The sequence below is a fragment of the Littorina saxatilis genome, linkage group LG17 (genome assembly GCF_037325665.1).
Source record: "Littorina saxatilis isolate snail1 linkage group LG17, US_GU_Lsax_2.0, whole genome shotgun sequence".
Taxonomy (NCBI): domain Eukaryota; kingdom Metazoa; phylum Mollusca; class Gastropoda; order Littorinimorpha; family Littorinidae; genus Littorina; species Littorina saxatilis.
In genome coordinates, this window is record NC_090261.1 from 65,243,391 (window position 1) to 65,270,232 (window position 26,842).

A 26,842-nucleotide genomic window follows, 5' to 3' on the forward strand; every position below is an offset into this window, starting at 1 on the left:
TGACACCATCGACCACGACGTCCTCCTAAAGAGACTACAGTTCACGTTTGGAATTGCCGACAAAGCCTTCCAGTGGTTCGTGTCATATCTCTCTGAACGCTTTCAAAGAGTACAAATAGGTCAAAAAGAATCATCCCCTGTTCCCCTGAAGCATGGAGTACCTCAGGGCTCTGTTCTAGGCCCGGTTCTGTTTACACTATATACACAGGACCTATCTGACGTCATCTCGAGGCATGGCTGCGAACACCACAAGTATGCCGACGACACCCAAATAGAGGATTCTGCTCCCCCCAGTGATTTTCCAAAAGTGGTTAAAAACACTGAGCGCTGCATTGAGTCAGTTAAAGACTGGATGATAGACAATAAACTCAAGCTGAATGACTCAAAAACTGAGGTGATGCTGTCAGGCTCAAGGCATGCTTTAAATCAGATTGACTGTACTTCCCTGACAATAGGCGACACTCAGATTGTTTCCCAAACCGCTGTTAAGGACCTAGGCGTGTACCTGGACTCTGCTCTGACAATGCAAAAACACATTAGTTTTGTTTGTAAATGTGCCTTTTTTGAGTTGCGCAAGATTTCCTCTGTCAGATCATTCCTGACACTCCAAGCCACTGTTCAACTTGTCTCCTCTCTGATCCTGAGTCGACTTGACTACTGCAACTCATTGCTTGCCGGCCTCCCCACTGAAGAACTTGATCGCTTACAGAGAGTCCAGAACAGTGCTGCAAGGCTCATTCTGCAGAAGTCTAAGAAAGACCATGTCACTCCCCTACTTACCACCCTTCACTGGCTTCCTATGAAGTACAGAATCGAGTACAAGCTCGCCCTGTTAGGGTACCGCTGTTTTGAGAAATCACTCCCCCCCTATTTGTCCCATTCCCTCAGTATCTACGAGCCATCCCGTTCTCTCAGATCCTCCTCTGAAAAACTCCTTCGCATCCCCAAAACCAGGACCAAGACCTTTGGTGAAAGAACCTTTAGGTACCAGATTCCGACCGTCTGGAACTCGCTTCCAAGTTCTATCCGTGACTCCAGCAGCCTTTCCTCCTTCAAAACCCAACTCAAAACATACCTGTTTCGTAAAGCCTTTGCTTAGCCTGAGTAGACTCTCCACAACTCTATTCTGTTTTGGAACTCTCTACCCTGTATGTGCTTTATGGTCTCTTTGTCAATGGTATCTTTGTGTGTGCGCGTGCGTGCGTGCGTGTGTGTGTGTGTGTGTGTGTGTGTGTGTGTGTGTGTGTGTGTGTGTGTGTGTGTGTACTTTTAACATTGTACGCTAAGTTTTGCTTAGTGCTTGGGTTCTTGGTGTTATGTCTCAGTTAAATGTATGCTTTGTATGCTTGTTGATTTGTGCTAGTTTATTCTATAATGAATTTGTAAAGCGCCTGGAGCCAATTGATGGGACTCGCGCTATAGAAAAGCTATTTGTTATTATTATTATTATTATTATTATTACAATATATGACCTTACTGGGAGAATGCAAGTTTCCAGTACAAAGGACTAAACATTTCTTACATACTGCTTGACTAAAAACTTTACAAACATTGACTATATTCTATACAAGAAACACTTAACAAGGGTAAAAGGAGAAACAGAACCGTTAGTCGCCTCTTACGACATGCTGGGTAGCATCGGGTAAATTCTTTCTCGTCCCAACCAATATGGGACTCCCCCTAACCCGCGGGGGGTACAAATCACCTGTATGAGTAAGCATGTGTTTTTTTCAAATAACGAGACTCAGCAAATGCAGCACTGCATCGCCCACATTTATGTAATACTAATAGCTCACCTGTATGTTGTAACCTGTATTTTTCAAGGTGACGAGACTCAGCATGTGGTTGTTCACCCTTGTGTGTCAACATGTGTCTCTTCAGAAGACTTAGCCTGCTATAAGCAGCACTGCATTGATCACACTGATGTCCTCCCACGGCTGTATGCCTCAACATATGTGTCTTCAGGTTACGAGCAAGGGCAAAAGCAGCACCACATTGACGACACTGATGTGGTCTTTCCCCCATGACCATGTGCCTAAACATGTGTCTCTTCAGAGGACCTGGCCTGTAATAAGAAGCACTGCATTGATCACACTGATGTGCTCCAACAGCTCTATGTGTCATCATGTGTTTCTTTAGTCCATCAGCCCTTGCAAAATTAGCACCACACTGACCACACTTATGAGGTCTTTCACTTGTATGTGTTAACAGGTGTGACTTCAGTGACTGAGACCAAATAAAAGTAGCATTGCATTGGCCACATCGATGTGGTCGTTCACCTGTATGCATCACCATATGGGCCTTCAGGGTAGAAACCTGACAAAAAGCAGCACTGCACCTATCACACAGATATCGCCGTTCACCTGTATGTTTAAACATGTGCCTATTTAGTTTCCCTTTCTCAGAAAAAGCTGCACTACACAAGCCACACTTATGTGGTCGTTCACTTGCATGTGTCAACATGTGTTTCTTCAGGAGCCATCGCTTGGCAAAAGAAGCACTGCACTGATCGCACAGATGTTCACCTGTATGTGTAACCATGGTTTTTGTTACTTTCACAGACCCCGCGCAATCAGTACTGCAGTCGTCGGATGGATGTGGATGTTCACGTGGATGAGTTAGCAGGTGTATTGTCAGTTGACGCGCCGTAGCAAATGCAGCACTGCATTGCTGACATTTATGTGATAGTTCACCTGTATGTTGTAACATGATGTTTTCCAGGTGATTTGTTTGTTTGTGTGTTTGCTTAACGCCCAGCCGACCACGAAGGGCCATATCAGGGCTTTCCAGGTGATGATGTCCCCGAGGTTTATGTGGTTGTTCACCCATGTGTGTCAACATGTGTCTCTTCAGATGACTTCGCGTGAAATAAGCAGCACTGCATTGATCACACGGGTGTGCTCGCTTAGCTCTATGTCTCATCATGTGTTTCCTTAGTCCATCAGACCCTGCAAAATCAGCACCACACTGACCACACTTATGAGGTCTTTCACTTGTATGTGTCAACACGTGTGACTGCAGTGAAGCAGCCCAAGTAAAAGTAGCATTGCATTGGCCACATCGATGGGGTCGTTCACCTGTATGCCTCAACATATGTGTCTTCAGGGTACCAGCAAGGGCAAAAGCATCTCCACATTGACGACACTGATGCGGTCTTTCACCTGAATGTACTTTTTCTCCTGTTTTTCTTTTTCTTTTTCTCTTTGGGGGAGTTTCACATGCAGACAGGTTGGCTCCTGCCCTGTTTGAGTTTGGCCGTGAATCAGTGTTGAAGTTATTGTGAGTCCCAGACACCTCTTCTCCTGTCTCATCCTTCAGACAGGTGTCACTGTCACTGTCAGCACTGGCTGTGGCTTGTCCTTCACAAGTCTGTAGCATGGAGTTAGTGGCTGTCTTCTCTCTGCTCACATTCTCTCTGTCTGGCACTGTAACAGACAATTTGCTGATACATAGAGATCTATCAGTTTCAATTTGCCCAACTGGTAAAACTTACTGCAAGTCTAAGGTATGGATAAAAAGAACCCAATGCAACCTGACCTCATATCATTCCAAGAAACATGACTTCAAACCGTGAAGCGATGAGATCAGTTTGCCTGGGGGCTCCATAACCGACTCGCCGCTTTCTCTCTCTCTCTCTCCCTCTCACACGCAGGGTACAGATACTCACACTGTGACTGTGGATGTTGCTGAGCCATAAACAAAGACTGTTGTGGAACTTGAGCAAAATCAACCTCCATCTTCACTGCTGGGTCCTCTTCCTCCATCCTGTGACGAGAAGCCAGTTCGCTTGAGAATGAGAGTAAAGCAGTTATGTCTTAACCTTCACCGGATCATGCTTTTGACTACACAGTTCGGATGATGAGGGTCGTGTACGACCCATACTATCTAAAGAAGTATTCAACAAAAGCGTACATGACCCACGCCATCTGAATAGGGATTAAACTCTTTACCGCGTCTTTGCAGAGTATTGTTCGTGTGCAAGCCGACCCACGCCATCTGAATAGGGATAAACACGTAATCAATCAATCAATCAATGACGCTTATATCGCGCATATTCCGTGGGTACAGTTCTAGGCGCTCTGCAGTGATGCCGTGTGAGATGAAATTTTATACGGCCAGTAGATTGCAGCCATTTCGGCGCATATTTACCTTTCACGGCCTATTATTCCAAGTCACACGGGTATAGGTAGACAATTATTAACTGTGCCTAAGCAATTTTGCCAGGAAAGACCCTTTTGTCAATCGTGGGATCTTTAACGTGCACACCCAATGTAGTGTACACGGGGGGAGGGTTCGGACACCGAAGAGAGTCTGCACACAAAGTTGACTCTGAAATAAATTTCCGCCGAACCTGGGATCGAACTCACGCTGACAGCAGCCAACTGAATACAAATCCAGCGCGCTACCAACTGAGCTATATCCCCGCCCCGGAGATACCTTCTGTAATTCATATGGGTCGTCCACAACATCCAGACTGTGTAGTTCAAATGACATCATTATTTATTTGTTTGTTTACAAAGAACTATAAGGGTAATCCATTAAAAATGGTTGATGGGATTAGGTTCTTCTTCTAGTTCTATGGCCTTTCTTTATTTGGTGTTTAACGTCGTTTTCAACCACGAAGGTTATATCGCGACGTGGAAAGGGGGGAGATGGGATAGAGCCACTTGTCAATTGTTTCCTGTTCACAAAAGCACTAAGGCCAAAAAAAAAAATAGGTGTGGTTACGGTAACATAGCCAAAAAAAATAGGGTAGGAAGGTAGGCAATCACTTTCTTTTTGTTTTTACTTTTTTTTTCTAATGTGTACATATTAAACCTACTTGACAGGGAAATAAGTGTGCGACACGGGCGCTTTCGCTTTCATTGTGTTTTTTGCACGGGTTTTTTTTTTTTTTTTTTTTTTTTTTTGACAAATGTAATAAAAAGTTATAGGATCGGCCCCTAAAAATAGGGTAGGTCGGGTTACCGTAACCACACCTATTTTTTTTTTAGGCCTAATCAAAAAATTGCTCCAGGGGCTTGCAACGTAGTACAATATATTACCTTACTGGGAGAATGCAAGTTTCCAGTACAAAGGACTTAACATTTCTTACATACTGCTTGACTAAAATCTTTACAAACATTGACTATATTCTATACAAGAAACACTTAACAAGGGTAAAAGGAGAAACAGAATCCGTTAGTCGCCTCTTACGACATGCTGGGGAGCATCGGGTAAATTCTTCCCCCTAACCCGCGGGGGGTAGTTCCATGGTGTTTGAGGATTATATGATGAAGTCTCAATCCAAAAATAGTTTTAGAGATACTGACACTTTTGTGAGGCTCTGAAATGTCTACGACCCAGGAAACACAGTGAAGGTCAACTACACTGCCCAAAATACGTTAAGGACCAAAAGCCATTTTTCTATCCCAACGTTGATTGTGCAAAAATCACAAAAATCGACGACAATGACCCTCTACGCTTTGTGGTCGTCTTAACAGCTTCCCTGCCTTTGCTGTGACAGCAAAAACCGGTACTCGGACTTTGCCTGTTTCTCTGTGCAGGCGAGCAAAGAATCCGCAATATTGCAAAAAACGCATGTAAAAGTAACCCTCCTGCAGAGCTCAGCACAGGTGATTTTACCCGGACTATGACATTAACAAGCGGCGCAATGCATCTGTCCACCAGAGGTCGTCAACAAATATGCTGAGCCACAACAGGACAACACTGTGGTTGAAGAAGAAACTGGAGACCCAGTCAAGCCATCTTCTTGCCTTCGCCGCTCGAAGGAAAGGGAAGTCTTTGCGACACCACAACCGCCAACAAGAGAAAGCGGTGTTGCTGCGACTGAGGCAGAGGCTCCTGGAAAAAAGGCAAAAAAGGCGGCAAAGGAGGCCAGACAGGCAGCAACCAAAACCGAGCAAATAAGAAAGCTGACATCTGTTGGTGGCCCCTGTGTCATTGCAGAAGATGTTGATGCTCTGGTGATACGACTGAGAAGAGAAAAGAAATCAACCCTCTTGAACGCATTGAAGGACCAAATTCGATACCAGAAAACAGTATTGAATCAGAAGGGCTGCCTTCGACTCACTGGTAGCATTGAGGACCTGACAGCCAGCCTCAAGGCTCATCTGGGCGGCACTAATCTTCCAGCTCCAGATAAAGATTAGATGGGTAGCTTTCAAAAATGAAAATTGTCAAACCTGTTTTATTTCTTTGTCTGTGTATATATATATGTGTTTACAGATCTGTTGATGCTGATCATTTTGATGTAAAGTTCATGTTGGTAGGACAGTTAGAAGCTGAAATATATCCTTTTAAAGATTTCGACGTGTTTGAACGGTACAATTGGACGATTTTCCCAAGTTTGGGTTCTTCAATTCAATTATTTCTTACCCGTACATTTTGGAAAAAATTGAGCTAAAAGTCTTAGATATATGGAGAGGTAATCTGTTCAAAATTAGCTTCATATTTCTTGTTTTAGTTTCACAGTGAGGCTCCAAAGTTGACGATTTCTTATTCTTGAAAAAAGTGAGTTTAAAAGGCCTAAAATTGCACTTTTCAAATGTACATAACTACTAAACTAATTCACCTACAGAATGCAAATTTACATCACTGTGCTCAGAATAAAAAGATCTACAAGACCATGCAAGTTATAACCTTTAATTCTGGAGTTTGATAAATCACTTTTGAGTACCTCACCTACTAGTAGTAGTTGCACTGAGAAGGATAGCACGCTTTTCTTTATCTCTATTCTTTTTAACTTTCTGAGCGTGTTTTTAATCCAAACATATCACATCTATATGTTTTTGGAATCAGGAACCCACAAGGAAATTTTATTTTAATAATAATTGTTATATTTTTAATTTTCAGAGCTTGTTTTTAATCCGAATATAACATATTCATATGTTTTTGGAATCAGAAAATGATGAAGAATAAGATGAACGTAAATTTGGATCGTTTTGAAAACAATTTTTTTTTTTACAATTTTCAGATTTTTAATGACCAAAGTCATTAATTAATTTTTAAGCCACCAAGCTGAAATGCAATACCGAAGTCCGGCCTTCGTCGAAGATTGCTTGGCCAAAATTTCATATCTATTTGATTGAAAAATGAGGGTGTGACAAAAAGCCGGATATGACGTCATCAAACTCAAAGGTATTTATCGCAAAAACGAAAAAAACGTCCGGGAATATCATTCCCAGGAACTCTCGTGTCAAATTTCATAAAGATCGGTCCAGTAGTTTGGTCTGAATCGCTCTACACACGCACAGACAGACACACACACACACATACACCACGACCCTCGTCTCGATTCCCCCTCTACGTTAAAACATTTAGTCAAAACTTGACTTCAACAATCTGCGCTGGTGAGAGCAATAGCCGCGCTCTGGGAATCGCTGCGCTGCACAACGCACCGCGCTCTGTGAATTGCCGCGCTGCACAGCGCGCCGCGCTGCACAGCGCGCCGCGCTCTGTGAATCGCTTGCCTAAAAAAAAGGCCTGCTTACCAGACCAGGTTCTGCAAAATTGGAGGCTTCTGAGCTATGAATTTACAAAACTAAAGTGGTAATCTTGAACTTTAGCGTGTTAAATTCATAGCTCAGAATCCAGTGACATTCTTTACTTTTTTTTGATGCAAATCCATATGTAATTGTAAGCAATTGATTGACGGATAGAGTTGTCTCCCTTGTTCGCTCACACCTTCTTTGACCCATATAAATGAAATGCATTCGTACAGTTCATCGGAGTTCATTCCGTAACTTCCGGCAAAAACGTGCTAACGCGTTACGTCAGTAAAGCCGCCACCATGAAATTTGCCCATGCAGCGAAGCGAACGACCAGAATCAGCCTCTGCCACTGAAGAGCTCTATCTGTGATCGTCAATGCCTCCTGACATTTGCTGAACATTATCTTACGTCACAAAGGGTCAAACGTCAAATCAAGCGCAAAATCTTACCACTTACTCTGAGAAGTCTGCACCCGACGTCAAATATTACAAAAATCTCAGATGTTATTGTGAAAACTCGTTTGCGCACAACCAAAGCTTATTACTTTGTCAGAGAGTGTATGCTGACGTCACAATTTTGTACTCTCAAACCGAAACTTTTTCAAAGGAAGTCTGAGCGTTGCGGCCCGACTAAACTACGCGCCAGCACGCGCTACCTTGAACCATAGCACTTATATACTTTATTTTTATATTTCTAGTTAGTTCATCGTCCATTCTCACATAATACAAAATTTCAAACTTCAATGATGAAAAATACGGAAGTTATGACGAGTTTAAGGAGAGCTAATGCACTACTCTCAAATCCGACGATTTCCGCCATTGACTAAACAGCGCGCTACCACTTTGAAGTAGAAGCTACCCGGTGATCCATAACACTTACATAATTTATTTTTTTAGTCTATATAGTTCATTGTTCATACACATACACCACGACCCTCGTCTCGATTCCCCCTCTACTGATGTTAAAACATTTAGTCAAAACTTGACTAAATGTAAACAAGTCGCGTAAGGCGAAAATACAACATTTAGTCAAGTAGCTGTCGAACTCGGCACAGAATGAAACTGAACGCAATGCAATTTTTCAGCAAGACCGTATACTCGTAGCATCGTCAGTCCACCGCTCGTGGCAAAGGCAGTGAAATTGACAAGAAGAGCGGGGTAGTAGTTGCGCTGAGAAGGATAGCACGCTTTTCTGTACCTCTCTTCGTTTTAACTTTCTGAGCGTGTTTTTAATCCAAACATATCATATCTATATGTTTTTGGAATCAGGAACCGACAAGGAATAAGATGAAAGTGTTTTTAAATTGATTTCGAAAATTTAATTTTGATAATAATTTTTATATTTTTAATTTTCTGAGCTTGTTTTTAATCCAAATATAACATATTTATATGTTTTTGGAATCAGAACATGATGAAGAATAAGATGAACGTAAATTAAATTTTTTTTTTTTTTTTTACAATTTTCAGATTTTTAATGACCAAAGTCATTAATTAATTTTTAAGCCACCAAGCTGAAATGCAATACCGAAGTCCGGCCTTCCTCGAAGATTGCTTGGCCAAAATTTCAATTAATTTGATTGAAAAATGAGGGTGTGACAGTGCCGCCTCAACTTTTACAAAAAGCCGGATATGACGTCATCAAAGACATTTATCAAAAACATTAAAAAAAACGTCCGGGGATATCATTCCCAGGAACTCTCATGTCAAATTTCATAAAGATCGGTCCAGTAGTTTAGTCTGAATCGCTCTACACACACACACACACACACACATACACCACGACCCTCGTCTCGATTCCCCCTCTACTGATGTTAAAACATTTAGTCAAAACTTGACTAAATGTAAACAAGTCGCGTAAGGCGAAAATACAACATTTAGTCAAGCTGTCGAACTCACAGAATGAAACTGAACGCAATGCAATTTTTCAGCAAGACCGTATACTCGTAGCATCATCAGTCCACCGCTCGTGGCAAAGGCAGTGAAATTGACAAGAAGAGCGGGGTAGTAGTTGCGCTGAGAAGGATAGCACGCTTTTCTGTACCTCTCTTCGTTTTAACTTTCTGAGCGTGTTTTTAATCCAAACATATCATATCTATATGTTTTTGGAATCAGGAACCGACAAGGAATAAGATGAAAGTGTTTTTAAATTGATTTCGAAAATTTAATTTTGATAATAATTTTTATATTTTTAATTTTCAGAGCTTGTTTTTAATCCAAATATAACATATTTATATGTTTTTGGAATCAGAAAATGATGAAGAATAAGATGAACGTAAATTAAAAAAATTTTACAATTTGATTTTTAATGACCAAAGTCATTAATTAATTTTTAAGCCACCAAGCCGAAATGCAATACCGAAGTCCGGCCTTCCTCGAAGATTGCTTGGCCAAAATTTCAATCAAATTGATTGAAAAATGAGGGTGTGACAGTGCCGCCTCAACTTTTACAACAAGCCGGATATGACGTCATCAAAGACATTTATCGAAAACATTAAAAAAAACGTCCGGGGATATCATACCCAGGAACTCTCATGTCAAACTTCATAAAGATCGGTCCAGTAGTTTACTCTCAATCGCTCTACACACACACACAAGCACGCACACACACATACACCACGACCCTCGTCTCGATTCCCCCTCTACTGATGTTAAAACATTTAGTCAAAACTTGACTAAATGTAAACAAGTCGCGTAAGGCGAAAATACAACATTTAGTCAAGCTGTCGAACTCACAGAATGAAACTGAACGCAATGCAATTTTTCAGCAAGACCGTATACTCGTAGCATCGTCAGTCCACCGCTCGTGGCAAAGGCAGTGAAATTGACAAGAAGAGCGGGGTAGTAGTTGCGCTGAGAAGGATAGCACGCTTTTCTGTACCTCTCTTCGTTTTAACTTTCTGAGCGTGTTTTTAATCCAAACATATCATATCTATATGTTTTTGGAATCAGGAACCGACAAGGAATAAGATGATTGAAATTGATTGAAAAATGAGGGTGTGACAGTGCCGCCTCAACTTTTACAAAAAGCCGGATATGACGTCATCAAAGACATTTATCGAAAACATTTAAAAAAAACGTCCGGGGATATCATACCCAGGAACTCTCATGTCAAACTTCATAAAGATCGGTCCAGTCGAATTTACTCTCAATCGCTCTACACACACACACGCACACACACACACACACACACACACATACACCACGACCCTCGTCTCGATTCCCCCTCTATGTTAAAACATTTAGTCAAAAAAGGATTGAACCACATTAAACAACAATATACAAAATGAAACGTGCAGTCAAACCTGTTATTCTACATGAAACTTTACTAAACAACATGCGGTCAAATCAAGTTCTGACAAAGTGACAAAACAAATAGTTTTTGGCACTGCATTTATCAATCATGAAGAAACGTTTTACATTTTGCGCTGACAGCCGGTTCCATGAATTACTGCCAGCAAAGAAACTAATAAAACAGCTGGAACACAAAAGCAGTTAACATAATGATTTGCAGTCAATGTAAGCCCAGGTAATTTGGTCTTGAGGTGCAGGCAGGGGAGATAATCCTTCCAATCACAAAAGCAAAATCGCGAATGCGAATTTTTGTAAGAAAAAACAAAATTTGTAAATGAGTTTGTAAGAAAAAACAAAATTTGTAAATGGGCCGAAACGTCCTAGGGCCGAAACGCCCATTGGGCCGAAACGACCATTTGGGCCGAAACGTCCGAAACGACTTGGGCCGAAACGTCTTTGGAGTTTGGGCCGAAACGACTGGCTCCCTTATATAACAGCTATGAATCTCAGTAGCGTCCACTTAAAATTGGTAGGGCGCAAAACCCGTCATAACTACTGAAATGTTCAACACTCAAGCTTGAAATTTTGTATTATGTAAGAATGGACAATGAACTATATAGACTATAAAAATAAATTATGTAAGTGTTATGGATCGTCTACTTCAAAGTGGTAGCGCGCTGTTTAGTCAATGGCGGAAATCGTCGGATTTGAGAGTAGTGCATTAGCTCTCCTTAAACTCGTCATAACTTCCGTATTTTTCATCATTGAAGTTTGAAATTTTGTATTATGTGAGAATGGACGATGAACTAACTAGAAATATAAAAATAAAGTATATAAGTGCAATGGTTCAAGGTAGCGCGTGCTGGCGCGTAGTTTAGTCGGACCCGCCGTGACCTAAACCAATGAGAAGCCGCGTTAGATTAAAGAAATGTCACCAAATCGGAAATTCCTGAATGGGGTGAATACATGAACGAAAGCATTTCCGGTTAGCAGAAGCGATCGATAACATTGCCCCAGGGGAAACATTGGAAGAGTCTTGTTCTTCGGAAGTTTGGTCCTTTGTACGCCAAGGTATTTGAATACATTTTAATTTTCACTGACATATTGTCACTTGCCCCGTCGGGCAGCTGGTCATAAGGTTTACTTGCCCGACAGGTTCAAACGCTTGCCCCGGGCTGTCGGGCATTCATTATTGTCGAGCCCTGGCTTACAATAGTTACATTCATGGGGCCAAATTTGTCCAACCATTTTATTTAACTTAGAAATTTGATTCATCCTAAAATGTTTTCCTTCTTACTCAAGGGACGTAACCACTGAGTACACGTTTTCGAAGAATTCGATTTTGGGAGTGAAATCTATTAAATTTTACCACCAATTTTCTTCACATGCAAGAAACTGACATGCTTTTCGTCCATAAATAATTTCACTTCTTAATTTTACCACTACCAGGAAACAACATTTCAGTCTTGAGTATATGTCGAGGGGGAAATATGTACACAGGCGAAAGATGAAATCGTGACACCGGTTTACGGCACTCTTGTCTAACTTACTCGGCGGGTAACGACGGTCCAGTTCATGGCCATGGTCATTCACTGACTTTTTTGCTGTCACAGCCCATGAGGATTATGAGTCCTTGTCTTTGTTAGAATTGGACTCTTAACGCAGAAAGCAGTACTGCGTCTTACGCTCGGTCTTGCTTGGGTAGACACTCAAAGCAGGTCATGCACCAGCAGTAGCCTACTTTTGGCTAACCGTTTGGATCAAGCTGGTTTCTCAGCCTTGGTTCATTGGAGGTTGAGTGTCCCTTATAGTTTAGAAACTTCAGGAACACTTATGCTCTTTCATGAGCTTTTTTCTCACCGATGAGGACTTTGATATCTTTTACTAAGGTATCACTGACACTGGTTATCGGGAGGAGATCGGTCACGTCTTTCTAGAGCTGACGTCTATCTCCTAGGCCTTGCGGGCTTCACGCCTTCCCGAGGTTTCACATACTTTGACATTATGTTTTTTACGGTCACCTACAGAGTTCGTCCTAATCAGTTCTGAGTGGACAGCCTTAGGCACTGATCGTTCCATGTTCGGCACTACAGCAAGCGCCCACTTGATGCTTGCTTCCTTCCTTGTCGATTAAATTTCATAGCTACTTGCTAGTGAAAATTAAGTTAAGACTCTTGCCGCTTTTGCTTAAGCCGCATTGGTTTGTTGATGAGCAATCTCGGTTCATCTTTTGATGAGAGGTTGCATACTCGCCGATCTGCAAATTATTTCCTGTGAACAAGGGACAAGTTTCTTGCCTCTGGTTCATTGCGAACATTAGCGTCTACCTCATGGGACTATGGTGCTCTGATTTACTCAAGCCATAATCTTTTAACGCTTCACTCCTCGGAGGGTGTTTCACTTTTGGTCATTTGGAACTCTTTTTGTTCTATTCAAGCGGGAGACGCACAGGTTCGTTTTTCTTCATTACTCGTTGGCCTCGGAAGACATGTCTTGTTGTCTTGTGAACTTTCACAGCTCTCTTTTGAGTTAGGACTGTCTTCCTGGTCTAGCTGATTGCAAGAGATTTTCACTCTTTTCGTCAGCCACGATCAAGACAGGTCAGTGAGGTTGGCGCTCTTTCCGGTTATCCGGAAGACGTAACTCACAAATCTTAAGGTTTTTCACTCAGGTCTCAACAGACTTTATGTGAAAAGGGTTATTTATCTAAGTTGACCTTATCTGGTGGTTTTACCATCATTAGCAATCCATGAGTGGTTGCAACCAAAAAGGGGGGGGGGGGCAGTCAGCCCTTCCTCCAGCACCTGCTTTAGTGCACGATTCTAGAATTTGGGCATCGGCTAGGATGTTCTATGAACTTTTGTTTGTTGATGGAAGACTATGTTTCATCAGTTTTGGGAAACGTCGTCAGAACTTGGCAAGACATTCCCCTTTCTACGCCCGGCGTGGAAAGGGGCTTGTCCTCAATTCTTTTGGCATTAGAATATCAGTCCCAGCTTGGGATTTCTTCCTCTTTTTACAGTTCTTTCGTTTTAAACGGATCAAAGCACATTTTTGCAAAACAGCGCTGACTATATGGGCTTCCACACTGCTTTGAACAAGCTTATGAGCATGGCAGTCAAACAGGGGGGGGGGGGGGGGGGGGCGGAGCGTTTGGATTGGATTTGATTTGATTGGATAAGATTTACAGTCCAGTAAGGTTACACTCATGGAAATTCGGGCTGCTTTCTCCCCGGGGAAAGCGAGCTGCCATACATACGGCGCTACCCATATTTTTTTTTCCTGCATGCGTGTATTCATGTTTCCTGAGACTTAATGCCGTGTGAGATGGAATTTTTTTTTTACTTTATTCCAAGTCCCACGGGTATTTGATGGACATTTTTATCTATGCCTATACAATTTTGCCAGGAAAGACCCTTTTGTCAATCGTGGGATCTTTAACGTGCACACTCCAATGTAGTGTACTTTTTTCTGCGTTCTCCTAGAACTCATGGGGCCAGATCTTGGGCCATTTATTTGGCGGTTCTGCGACCAGGCAATTTATTCAACGGCCTCAGAGCGGTGTTTTGGACGTTTTTAAGACGTCTTTCTTAAACTACTTTCTGCGGGTTTCTCTAGTACCCTCCGGGATGGTAGTGGTTGCTAACCAGTCATGGTGGAAGCAGGCCGGATTCTTACCAAAAATAAGTGAGTTTCCCACCACCTTATGTAGCAATCTGCTATTTATGTGAGTTGGAGTAAGAATATGTGATTTAATCGAAAATTTCCTTAATAAATTTTCATTTAATTAATATACTTACCCAACTCAAACAGTAAATTCCCTCCCAACCTACCCCGCGATCGTTATTAATGGTTGAAGGTGGTGTTTCATTGGGAATGAGTGTACCGGCGGTATGTACCCCGCATGTGCGGGCTGCCGGTGGGGGGAGGTAACTACCAGGGCCTTGACGTCAAGGTTTTGTTTTGTTTTGGGAGTTACCTCCCCCTGTTACCAGGGTCAGTACTTCAATGTCTAAGCATCAAACGGAGGTTAATGCTATTTATGTGAGTTGGGTAAGTATAGTAATTAAATTAAGGAAATTTTCGATTTTCAATTTTCTCAACGACAGAACGATTTTCGTTTTTACAAGAAGCATACACCTGTCCAATGCTTCTGACAAGTGAAAAACACTGACAGCAGCAGACTACACTGAGTGAAAACAGTTAACAGTTAGATTTTCAGAAGGAGAGAAGATTTTCGTTTTTACTGTTCATCATGCAGTCAATGACATTTTTTTTTCTTCTCCCTGTCACTAAAGTGATAAATTAACACTGCTGTTGTCTGAATGCTCTCTCTCTCTCTCTCTCTCTCTCTCTCTCTGGATCTGCACCAAATTTGGTGTCTGTACTCAGGTAGACCCCCCCCCAAAAAAAAAAATCTGGTGCAATCGCTTTTCATATTATGCAAAACTAAATATCTTTTTTTTCCAGATCACACCATCAGTGCCAGACCAGATGTTTCATCATGCCACCAAAGAAGAAGGCACTGTCAGCTATCTCAAGAGATGCCAAGCGCATGCGACGCTCCAGAAAGTCCGAAAGTTTGGAAGACACAAGAAAACGACAAGAGACTAACAGACAAGCGCAAGCAGTAGCACGTCAATTTGAAAACACTGAACAAAGATCAAACAGACTCGAAAGAAATAGACTAGCGGCAAGAGCAGCACGACAACGGAGAAGGTCCAAAAGTTTGGAAGCCACAAGAAAACGACAAGAGACTAACAGAGAAGTGAAAGCAGTAGCACGTCAAGTTGAAAACACTGAACAAAGATCAAACAGACTCGAAAGAGATAGACAAGCTAAAGCAGTAGCACGTCAAGTTGAAAACACTGAACAAAGATCAAACAGACTCGAAAGAGATAGACAAGCGAAAACAGCAGCACGGCAACGGGAGCGTGACACACGCAACAGGCTTGCTCTCACAAATGACTCTTCAAGTTGCTGCTCTGGTGACCGAGTTCTTTTGGATTCCTTCCCTCCGCCTCCATCATATCTGATGAATCTGCTTACTGGAAGTGACGAGCACAGTGTTGCCTTTCGGAGGGATCTGAGGGCCTACAACAACGGGTCCCAGACAACCAGTTTCGGCTGTAAAGATGACGCTAAACCTGGCTGGAACCCCACCTTTCGAATTCAAGGTCAGGACGAAACACTTTTTTTTTTTCGGCTCTACTTCTTCACTTCTTTCACTTCCGCCACACAACGAAAACGAATCAAAGCAGCGCTTTTCTGCACAGGTACTACATCTAAGTATTGCAATTCGTGTACACCGTCGACTTTAAAATTGGCAATCTAGTGGCTGCTCCGCCTGGCGTCTGGCATTATGGGGTTAGTGCTAGGACTGGTTGGTCCGGTGTCAGAATAATGTGACTGGGTGAGACATGAAGCCTGTGCTGCGACTTCTGTCTTGTGTGTGGCGCACGTTATATGTCAAAGCAGCACCGCCCTGATATGGCCCTTCGTGGTCGGCTGGGCGTTAAGCAAACAAACAAACAAACAAACTCTTTTCTGAAAAATGGGGAGGGGGCGGGGGTAGTAAAAGCATCACAGTTCAAGGTTTTGCGCGACAAGAGGTGTGTTTCTTTTAACTGTGATAAAGAGGGATAACAACTTGGTATCTAACACTATTTCTGAACACTGTAACCACTTTAGCACTTTTAATTAATTTTTTCTAATTTCCAAACTTCTATTTCAGCTTCAAAAATGAGAAAAAAGTGGGGTTTTTTCTGAATTTACCAGTTAAATCACTATGTTCAATGTTTTATTTTGCTTCCCTATTTATCTTCTGAAGTTTTTGATCATCTGACTACCTTGTTTTTCTATTTGGAAGATAATATGCACTCTTTTCTGAAAAATGAGTTGGGGGTGGGGGTAGTAAAAGCATCACAGTTCAAAATTTGCACGACAAGAGGTGTATTTCTTTAAAAATTGGTGAAGAGGGATAACTCAACTTGTTATTTAACACTATTTCTGAACACTGTAACCACTTTAACACTTTTAATTTATGTTTGACTGTGTTCCATGCTTCAAATTGGGCTTCAAAAATGGATACTTAAGATTTTTTTCCAAATTCACCTGTAAAATCACTATGTTTGATGTTCTATTTTGCTTCCCTATTTCTCTTCTTCAGTTTGTGATCATCCGATTGTTTTTTTGTTTGCATATTCACAATACAAAATCTCAATTTCTTCAGTAGGGTTTGCGTGACAAAATCTCATACCTATGCTCAAACTTCAGTCGTTATCTCAAAATTTTGCGCGACAAGCACTATTCATTTTGTTATTTGTGCTGTCTTGTGTGTGGCGCACGTTATATGTCAAAGCAGCACCGCCCTGATATGGCCCTTCGTGGTCGGCTGGGCGTTAAGCAAACAAACAAACAAACAAACTCTTTTCTGAAAAATGGGGAGGGGGCGGGGGTAGTAAAAGCATCACAGTTCAAGGTTTTGCGCGACAAGAGGTGTGTTTCTTTTAACTGTGATAAAGAGGGATAACAACTTGGTATCTAACACTATTTCTGAACACTGTAACCACTTTAGCACTTTTAATTAATTTTTTCTAATTTCCAAACTTCTATTTCAGCTTCAAAAATGAGAAAAAAGTGGGTTTTTTTCTGAATTTACCAGTTAAATCACTATGTTCAATGTTTTATTTTGCTTCCCTATTTATCTTCTGAAGTTTTTGATCATCTGACTACCTTGTTTTTCTATTTGGAAGATAATATGCACTCTTTTCTGAAAAATGAGTTGGGGGTGGGGGTAGTAAAAGCATCACAGTTCAAAATTTGCACGACAAGAGGTGTATTTCTTTAAAAATTGGTGAAGAGGGATAACTCAACTTGTTATTTAACACTATTTCTGAACACTGTAACCACTTTAACACTTTTAATTTATGTTTGACTGTGTTCCATGCTTCAAATTGGGCTTCAAAAATGGATACTTAAGATTTTTTTCCAAATTCACCTGTAAAATCACTATGTTTGATGTTCTATTTTGCTTCCCTATTTCTCTTCTTCAGTTTGTGATCATCCGATTGTTTTTTTGTTTGCATATTCACAATACAAAATCTCAATTTCTTCAGTAGGGTTTGCGTGACAAAATCTCATACCTATGCTCAAACTTCAGTCGTTATCTCAAAATTTTGCGCGACAAGCACTATTCATTTTGTTATTTCCTGATAAACCAAACATTGAACTAACATAAAAAGAAACCTTTAAAACTGCCTTACCACTTTGAAATTTGGCGTATACTCCAGCCTTAACACTTTCGCGACGGGACACTGATAAATCAGTAACTGCGCTGACACGCCCATGGACGGGACGCGCATTTTTCAGTACCAGTCATACAAGGTACAAGACTCGTGATTGCTTCCTGGTTTTTGAAGATTGCAATAAATTGAGTTGTTTCCCTTGATACACGTGGTTTTCTCTTCCGGCTTGATCAAATTAGTGCAGATTTGCGTGGTGTTTTCGAACAAAAAAAATGAATCGAAGGCGAGCCTTGTCACGGGAGGAGATTCTCCGGATGTTGGATCTTGAGGATCCTGTAGATCATGATACATCGTGTCGTTTTAGCCTCAAGAAAGCGATAATAGCAGTGATATTGAGGAAGAAACAGTCCAGTTGTTGCTAGTACGAGTCGGCAAACTACACGTGGTAGGGGGTGATACTGCTAGACGAACATGTATCTCGGAATCGTGCAGGAGCTATGGGGGCGTGGCAGCACTGATAACAATGGATGGCTGGAGCCTTCAAATCCTTTTGGAATTGTTCATAGGTGTACAGTTGGTACTTTGTTGTGAAAATGTGACTTATATTCAATATGGATTACCTAGACATCATTTGGTGAGTGTTACAGTTTTGTTTCATTTGAGTCAGGATGCTGTGAGTGAATGCGTGATTTGCTTGTTTTTTTCTTTGTACTGTCTCCTTATTTCTGTGTACAATGTTAACAATATTTCAGCTAATTCATAGGTTTTACACCTTGTTTGGTTATAACATTATTTATAATACTTTCTGTTAAAAAATAACTTTTAAAAAAAACAGTGGAAAATAAAACACACACAAAAAAACGTTAAAAAACACAAATTATCCCCCTTTCACCCCCCTTTCACCCCCCTTTGCTAAAACAAATCGCGTGACAAACTTATAAATAGCATGACTGAACTGGGCATCCATTTTTGAATTAGTACACAAAATTTGGTGGTGATTGGACTTAATTCAAGCTTGCTAGACAGATTTCTTTACAGTTACTGATTTTTGGGAAGTTTCTTGGTGGCAAGCTTGGGCAGGCAGGACGTTAACACCGTGGCAGTGCTAGTCACAATAGTGTTAAGGCAATGTGCGGGACTAAAATTAAACTTGGAGAATACATGGAATAAACTAGTTTTCTTGGTAGTTATTGAAGTGACTTATAAAAATGAATGAACAAATTGTGAATATTAATGAACACAGACTGCCGTTGCTATGGAAACAGCCGCCATATTGGATTTCTAGGAAACGGTTTTACAGCGACATCATACATAAAAAATGCATGATATTTGGCACAATGATACACAAGTCTCATATCTACAATCATATAGAACTATTTTTTTTACTGAAGACTACAGTTGAATTTAAATTAATATTTGTAGTAAGGATTAATGAATTTCTTACCACATATTCATGAATCCTTATGAAATTTAATTTAAATTCAACTGTAGACGTTTGTCAAAAATCGTTCTATTTGATAGTAGATATAAGTCATGTGTATCTTTGTGCCAAATATTATGCATTTCTGATGTATGATGTTGCTGTAAAACCGTTTCCTAGAATTCCAATATGGCGCTGTTTATGCCAGTTTCCATACCAACGGTAGTCTATGTCCTTTAGTATTCGCACTTTTTTTTTCTTTTTATAAATCACTTCAATAACTACCCAGAAAACTAAGTTATTCCATGTATTCTCCAAGTTTAATTTTGGTAATTTTTCTGCCTCACATTGCCTTAAAGCTAGCTGGAAAATTACCAAAACAAATGAAAATAAAGTAAAAATTGTCTGCAAGTAAAACTCACAGCAAAGCGAGCAAACAAAAAGTAGATCTTACTTTATTTGTCCATACAGAGCAAGTTATCCCAAAAAAACGTGCGGAAACAAATGTGCCAAATGTCACATGTTTCTTGTCTTGTGTTTTACACTCTGCTAAGCGATTTATAGAGTGAATAGCCAAAATGATAATCAAACTCAGGGCTTTGGGGTTAATTGAATAATTAATTTTGTTGATTTTCTCTTTAAATAAAACTTGGTGCACTGTGATGTTTCAATAACAGAAATCGTTTAATTTGCTGCATGAGATCACTTCTAACCCTATTCAACCTGTCTTAGAAATGTGAAAACAACCATACCAATCTGCTGTAAAAAAAATTAAAAAAATTATTCATTATTTATTTAATTATTTATCTATTTATTATTTGTTTATTTATTTGTCTATCTATTTCTTATGAAAACATTGTGCAACCTTTTTTCCACAAATTACGAAACGTTCTGCATCAAGTTCTCGCTTCAACTTGCTTACCGTACTTTCCGGGTCATAAGGCGCGACTTTTTTCCTCGAGTTCGACCCCTGCGTCTTGTATAACGAAGCGTCTAATCCGTGTATGAAATGCGAAAAAAATCAAAGAGACCGCCTGAGTACCAGTCAAACAATTTGTGATAATGCATGTTTCAGCTACTAGGTACTGCCCTGGCCAAGTTTCCTCGAGCTCTCAAGCCACCCAGCTATCACAATGCCTGCCTTTGATCTGGCCGCACACACAGAGCACACATAATTATTTCCACTCTGTTAAACTCGGTCACTGACCGGTCACTGACCCGGTGCAGGAAGTATTTCCTCTCTCAGATATGACAGGGGAACCACCTCTCATGGCAAAAACTGGGTCATTGACCCCTGGGAAGAAGGTCGTGTCTATAAACAAGGCCACCCAGCTATCACAATGTCTTTGATCACACACAGAGTTCGACTCTGTTAAACTCGGTCACTGACCGGTCACTGACCCCGAAGCAGGAAGTGTTTCCTCTCTCAGATATGACAGGAACCACCTCTCATGGCAAAAACTGGGTCATTGACCCCTGGGAAGAAGGTCGTGTCTATAAACAATGGACCTGGCTTTGATCTCGCCGGCTTATTTTCATTCTTCGACTACCGGTATACTTTTTCAATTTTGGTGCGCCCTATCGGCCCCCTGCGTCCAATGGGTGACTGGATTACAAATTTTTTTAAAAAGAAGGGGGTGCGTCTTAGATAACGAAGCGCCTTGTCACCCGGAAAGTACGGTAGTCGCCAGTAAGTTTGACTGCAGTGAGAGCTGATGGTACATGTACTCGTTGAAACGCCACCAGTGCTGGGCTTTGAAACAAAGTACGTGAGGCAAAGTGGGCGTCAAAGACAATTCAGATGTCGTTTTTGCCTTTGTGTTGACAGCTTCCAAGTGTTCAGTGACCCATATCGTGACATTGATTGACTGTGAGAAGATGGAAGAGCAAGAGCCAGCAGTCAAGATTGAGATTGACATCGCTGAAGAACCACCGTGGGACACGACAGAGCAAAGATCACACGGTGAGCGTTTCATTTTAAGTTTTCACTGCATGTAAAAACAAGATGCGGCATAAAATAGGTGCTGATTGACAATGTTATGTTGCAGGCATGAAAATACTCCGTATTTTCCGTATTTTTGAAAAAAATAAACGGTTTTGTTTTTTTTTCCGTATTTTTCCGGTTTTTTTTCTTTTTTTTCCCCTAGTCATAGTTATAGTAAAATAGTTTTGGGGCCATGTTTGAATCCAATTTTAAGGCTCAGATAGCCCCAGATTGCACCAAATTGCACCCTTGAAAAAACAATTTCCGGGGGGGCATGCCCCCGGACCCCCCTAGAAGTCTTGGCGCTTTGCGCCTGCGAAACTTGGCGCTACGCGCCTTCGAATTTTGTTTTCAGTATTTTTTTTTTTTTCACTTTTCATGCCTGATGTTGGCTGAGACCAGAATTTACAATGATTTACAGACCAGTTTAGGTACCCCAATTTATGACTATCGAACAATCGGAGAAATGAGATTTCAAAAGGGATGTATATTTACAGAGGTAATGAACAGAAAATCTGAGAATGCAGGGTCTAAAATAAGTTAACCTTCACCGAATAACGCTTTGGACTACACAGTCCGGATGATGTGCCTTTGTGGGTCATGTACGACCCATATTTTCCAAAGAAGGATTCAACGTAAAAAGAATGGGTCGTACAGGACTCGCGCCATCCGAATAGGAATAAACGTTTTGCTGCCTCTTTGCAGAGTATGGGTCATACACAACCCACGCCATCCGAATAAGGATAAACAGCGTAAAATTCCTTGCGTCATTGGGACTGTGTAGTTCAAATTACATCATCGTTTATTTGTTTGTTTACAAAGATCATCTTTCAAAAGTTGAGCAATAGGAAGGTCGCATGGTGATTGGAGATTACGTGAAGTCTCAATTAAAAACTCCTAATAGTTTTAGAAATAAAGACGATTTTGTGAGGCTCTGGGTCGTCCATGACCCACGAAGCACGGTGATGGCTAAAAGGGGGCTCTTCTGTCATGTTCATTAATTGATTCAATCGATTGATTGATTTGATTGATTATTGATGATAAAGAGACCAAAAAGCAATGTACTCACGATCACGTTAAAATGACGAACACGGAACGAATAACAGCGTCGTGTTCGTCATTTTAACGTGAGTACATTGCTTTTTGGTCTCTTTATTGTTCCCTCTCACGTGCAGTCGCCATTGTTTAATACTTTTGATTATTGATGTATTTTCTTCATTGAAAATTACCTTGGTTAATATTTCACACTGTGCATTTGCTGTAGGGCCAGTCGAGGAAGAAGTGGCTGCTGTGAACGCAGCAAGTAACAACACTGGACAGTCGTCAGGAACACACGTTGAATCCTCCAGTCCTTTTGGCGGTGACAGCTTCAACTAAATCCTCCAGTCCTTTTGGCGGTGACAGCTTCAACTTGAAGCAAGCAGACAGGCAGGCTGAATCCTCCAGTCCTTTTGGTGGTGACAGCTTCAACTTGAAGCAAGCAGACAGGCAGGCTGAATCCTCCAGTCCTTTTGGTGGTGACAGCTTCAACTTGAAGCAAGCAGACAGGCAGGCTGAATCCTGTCCTTTTGGTGGTGACAGTTTGAACTTGAAGCAAGAGACAGCGGACAGACAGGCTGAATTCTCCAGTCCTCACAATGATATTGGCTTGTAGAACTTGAAGCAAGGGACAGCAGACATTCAGGCTGAATTCTCCAGTCCTTGCAGTGTAATTGGATTGAACTTGAAACAAGAGACAGCAGACATTCAGGCTGATTTCTCCAGTCCTCACAATGATATTGGCTTGAACTTGAAGCAAGAGACAGCAGACGTTCAGGCTGAATTCTTCAGTCCTCATAATGATATTGGCTTGAACTTGAAGCAAGAGACAGCAGACATTCAGGCAGACAAGCTGAATCCAGCGTTCATTGTTGAAAGTTCTCCCCTGGAACACACTTTATCTTTATCTCTGGATCACTGGATGACAACTTTGCCGCACAAGAAAGTACCAGTGAATGGAAACCCAGCAACACACGTCTCTTCATCAACCCTTTGAAATTTGCAAGTTCAGAGAAGCCTGTGGCAACTCTTGCAGAGGACAGCACAGGACAAAATATTAACACGCAGTATGCTTTTCCGCAGGGTACTGCGACATCCGGTCAGCCATGTCATTTGATTAGAAACATAAACGAGTACTTACGTAGGAAGTCGAAGTTTGTGTAGAATTCCACGATGCAGTTTACCGGAACGGAGGAATATACGAGATACGCGCATGCGTGGACGGTCATAATTTAAAGTACGACCTGTCAAATTTATCTTGAGAATACCCAATATCATGGTATTCTTAAAGATGATAAAATAATTTGTTACAACTGATAACATAAACCAATACATGTAATCATAGTAATGTTTCAAACAGATGACAATATCGTCTTCTTTCGAAGTCAAGCAAGGGAGGGAACTAATAAGGGAGGGCGTATATTCCTCCGTTCCGGTAAACTGCATCGTGGAATTCTACACAAACTTCGACTTCCTACGTAAGTACTCGTTTATGTGTCTAATTCCACTTCACGCAGTTTCCCGAAAACTGCGTCATATACGAGACTTTAAAGTCGGTTGAACAAATTCCAATCACACCTTTCTTTTCTTTTCTTTCTTTCTTTCTTTATTTGGTGTTTAACGTCGTTTTCAACCAAGAAGGTTATATCACGACAGTCCAATCACACTGATTCATCACAAAGCAAAACATCGGTAATACGAGAAGTAATCATGAAACATTTATTCACCTTCGGAACTCAATATTTCGTCAATCTTTGCATTTTCGCTGTGTAAATGATTTGCTAATATAGCAACTTAGAAGCACACAGTTTCAAATAATATCTAGATCCTTCACTGACTTAGTGCTTCATTTGAAAAGATTTGAACTTAATAAAGCAGTACGCAAACAAAATTGATGAAAAACTTTTCATCGCATTCGTCCATTAAAAAGTGTTCAGTCTTGTAGAGTCCACAGGCTCTTCATGGTAAAACCAGTTTAACATAATTCAACTTTCAAAAAAGATTCCTTCTTTCAATAATGTCACTTATACAACACAGAAAGATTCCTTCTTTCAATGATGTCACAAAAACAGCACAAGATATCTTGATATCCTGACTCGACATCCTTAAACTTGCTTAAGGCATCACCAAAAAAACAGCATGTATCCATTCCACATTCCAGTTATTTCTTTGGTGCATAGTAATTCAATATAGAATTAGTTACTGATGATTTACATTTGCTTTCAAAAGGTTTATTGTAAAACTTATGGAAAGTGGATGCTTTAGACCAACCGGCCGTCTTCAAAATGTCTTCCAAAGAAACTCCAGATACAAGCATGGCAGAAGAAGCAGCTCCCCTAAAACTATGGGAACCAAAGTTCTGAATTCCAGCACAACTTAACACTGTTTTCATCCATCTGGAAATTGAGTCTTTAGATGCTGGTCCATGAGGCCGTTGAAAACACAGTATGAGCTGATCAGAAGTCCTCAATTCAACAGTCCTAGAGATATACCGTACTTTCCGGGTCATAAGGCGCGACTTTTTTCCTCGAGTTCGACCCCTGCGTCTTGTATAACGAAGCGCCTAATCCGTGTATGAAATACGAAAAAAATCAAAGAGACCGCTTGAGTACCAGTCAAACAACTTGTGATAATGCATGTTTCAGCTACTAGGTACTGCCTTGCCTTTGATCTGGCCGCACACACAGATTTCCACTCTGTTAAACTCGGTCACTGACCCCGATGCAGGAAGTGTTTCCTCTCTCAGATATGACAGGGGAACCACCTCTCATGGCAAAAACTGGGTCATTGACCCCTGGGAAGAAGGTCGTGTCTTTTAACAAGGCCACCCAGCTATCACAATGCCTTTGATCTGGCCGCACACACAGAGCACACATATTTTCACTCGGTTAAAGTCGGTCACTGACCGGTCACTGACCCCGATGCAGGAAGTGTTTCCTCTCTCAGATATGACAGGGGAACCACCTCTCATGGCAAAAACTGGGTCATTTTGGTGCGCCCTATCGGCCCCCTGCGTCCAATGGGTGACTGGATGACAATTTTTTTTAAAAAGAAGGGGGTGCGTCTTAGATAACGAAGCGCCTTGTCACCCGGAAAGTACGGTACTCCTCCAGGCATTTCACAACACATAGTTTTTCATCAGAATACTTCTAAAGCTGTAACACTGACTGATGATAACCAGGTCTCGTACTCTTTAACTTGTCAACAATATATATGGTACAACCTTTATCATGTATCTGTACACAGCTCAATTTTAACGCATGAATGGTTTGCAGTCTCTGTGCTGAAGAAAGTAACAGCAAAGCACACAACTTAATTGTCAGATTTTTCAATGTTAGCGCAGAGTTTTCTTCTTGGTCTCTGAAGTAAGATAACAAAATAGAGACATCCCAAGTCAGCTGATAACGTGGCATTGGAGTTCTCAACTCAAACACACCTTTAAGAAAACGAACAACAGCAGGATGTGAACCAATTGTTTTTTCATTCCTAGTCTGCACAACCGATGACAATGCACTTCTGGCAGTGTTAATAGCACTATAGCTTTGGCCTAGCTTGTACAGTTCTGTCAAAAAGTCCAACACTTCAGTCACAGGCGCATGAACGGGATTATAAATCCGTCTAGAACAGAAAGTGATCCACTTGCCGAGGTAAGATGCATACTGTTGTTTGGGTGACTGTCTCCGTGAAGCGAACATGATTTCAAGAGTCTCTCCTTGAACACCCTGTTTTTCCAAGGCTGTCCGGATAAGCTGCATGCCATCAGCTGAAGCTGCCTGTGGAGTGGGTGTTGCTGTGGGGCAGTTGAAGTAGTCGGGTCCGCTTCAGAAGAAAAACTGGTTCTCTGGTCAGCATCCTCATCATGAGTGGATACTAAGGTGCGGTTGGCCACAGCGGTGCGATCAACAGCCCATCTGCCTGATCCCTCTGCCATTTGCACAGGACTCTGTGCAACAGGCTGAAAGGAGGAAAAGCATATATTAGCCACTTTCACCAGTTAACAGTGAAGGCATCTACAGCCCATGACTCTGGGTCAGGTCCCCATGAAATGAATGGTTTAATCTGGTAATTAAGGCGTGATGCAAACAGGTCAATTTCTGGAAAAAATAGTTTGCGAGTGATCAATTCAAAAACACCACTGTCCAGTTTCCATTCTGTCCTGTCATTAACATTTCGAGATTCTGCATCAGCCTCTTTATTATTTCTCCCAGGAATGTGACTGACAGTCAGCCATATGCTTCTTTGCTTAGCCCAGAGCCAAATGTTCTTGGCGACAGTGTTGCACTCTGCAGAATGAGAACCACCCATCTTTTTCAGGTAAGCGACAGCACAAGAATTATCAGATAGTACTTTAACATGTTTCCCAATCAGCA

At 41.3% G+C, this 26,842-nt stretch overlaps 2 protein-coding genes across 4 annotated transcripts in view; one reads left to right on the forward strand and one right to left on the reverse strand.

Annotated features, from left to right (window-relative positions):
- The window catches only part of LOC138952181 (zinc finger protein 729-like), a 40,588-nt gene extending 32,286 nt beyond the window's left edge, over window positions 1-8,302 (reverse strand). For 2 of the 3 annotated variants that reach the window (XR_011451318.1, XR_011451319.1), the window contains exons 1-2: window positions 3,668-4,419; window positions 1,797-3,425 (exon numbers count right to left, since the gene is read on the reverse strand). Coding sequence is in view for 1 of the 3 variants with exons in the window: in XM_070323780.1 (XP_070179881.1) it covers window positions 1,797-3,425; window positions 3,668-3,764 (1,726 nt within the window). In the remaining 2 variants the exon portion in view is untranslated. Of the gene's footprint in view, window positions 1-1,796; window positions 3,426-3,667; window positions 4,420-7,949 lie in introns of those variants that run through there. The other variant, XM_070323780.1, reaches the window with a different exon arrangement.
- Window positions 8,303-11,675: 3,373 nt separating this feature from the next.
- LOC138952164 (uncharacterized) lies at window positions 11,676-25,548 on the forward strand. Its single transcript, XM_070323762.1, has 4 exons — window positions 11,676-11,854; window positions 15,254-15,960; window positions 21,279-21,413; window positions 22,699-25,548. The coding sequence occupies exons 2-4, from the start codon at window positions 15,288-15,290 to the stop codon at window positions 22,809-22,811; spliced, it is 921 nt and encodes a 306-aa protein (XP_070179863.1). The 5' UTR covers window positions 11,676-11,854; window positions 15,254-15,287; the 3' UTR covers window positions 22,812-25,548.
- Window positions 25,549-26,842: the final 1,294 nt, after the last annotated feature.

Bases quoted from the DNA above. Each gene is read 5' to 3' on its own strand.
- LOC138952164 (XM_070323762.1), top strand. From the start codon at position 15,288: ATGCCACCAAAGAAGAAGGCACTGTCAGCTATCTCAAGAGATGCCAAG. The intron at 15,961-21,278 runs GTCAGGACGAAA...TTGTGTTGACAG, and splicing joins CCCCACCTTTCGAATTCAAG to CTTCCAAGTGTTCAGTGACC. The intron at 21,414-22,698 runs GTGAGCGTTTCA...CATTTGCTGTAG, and splicing joins GACAGAGCAAAGATCACACG to GGCCAGTCGAGGAAGAAGTG.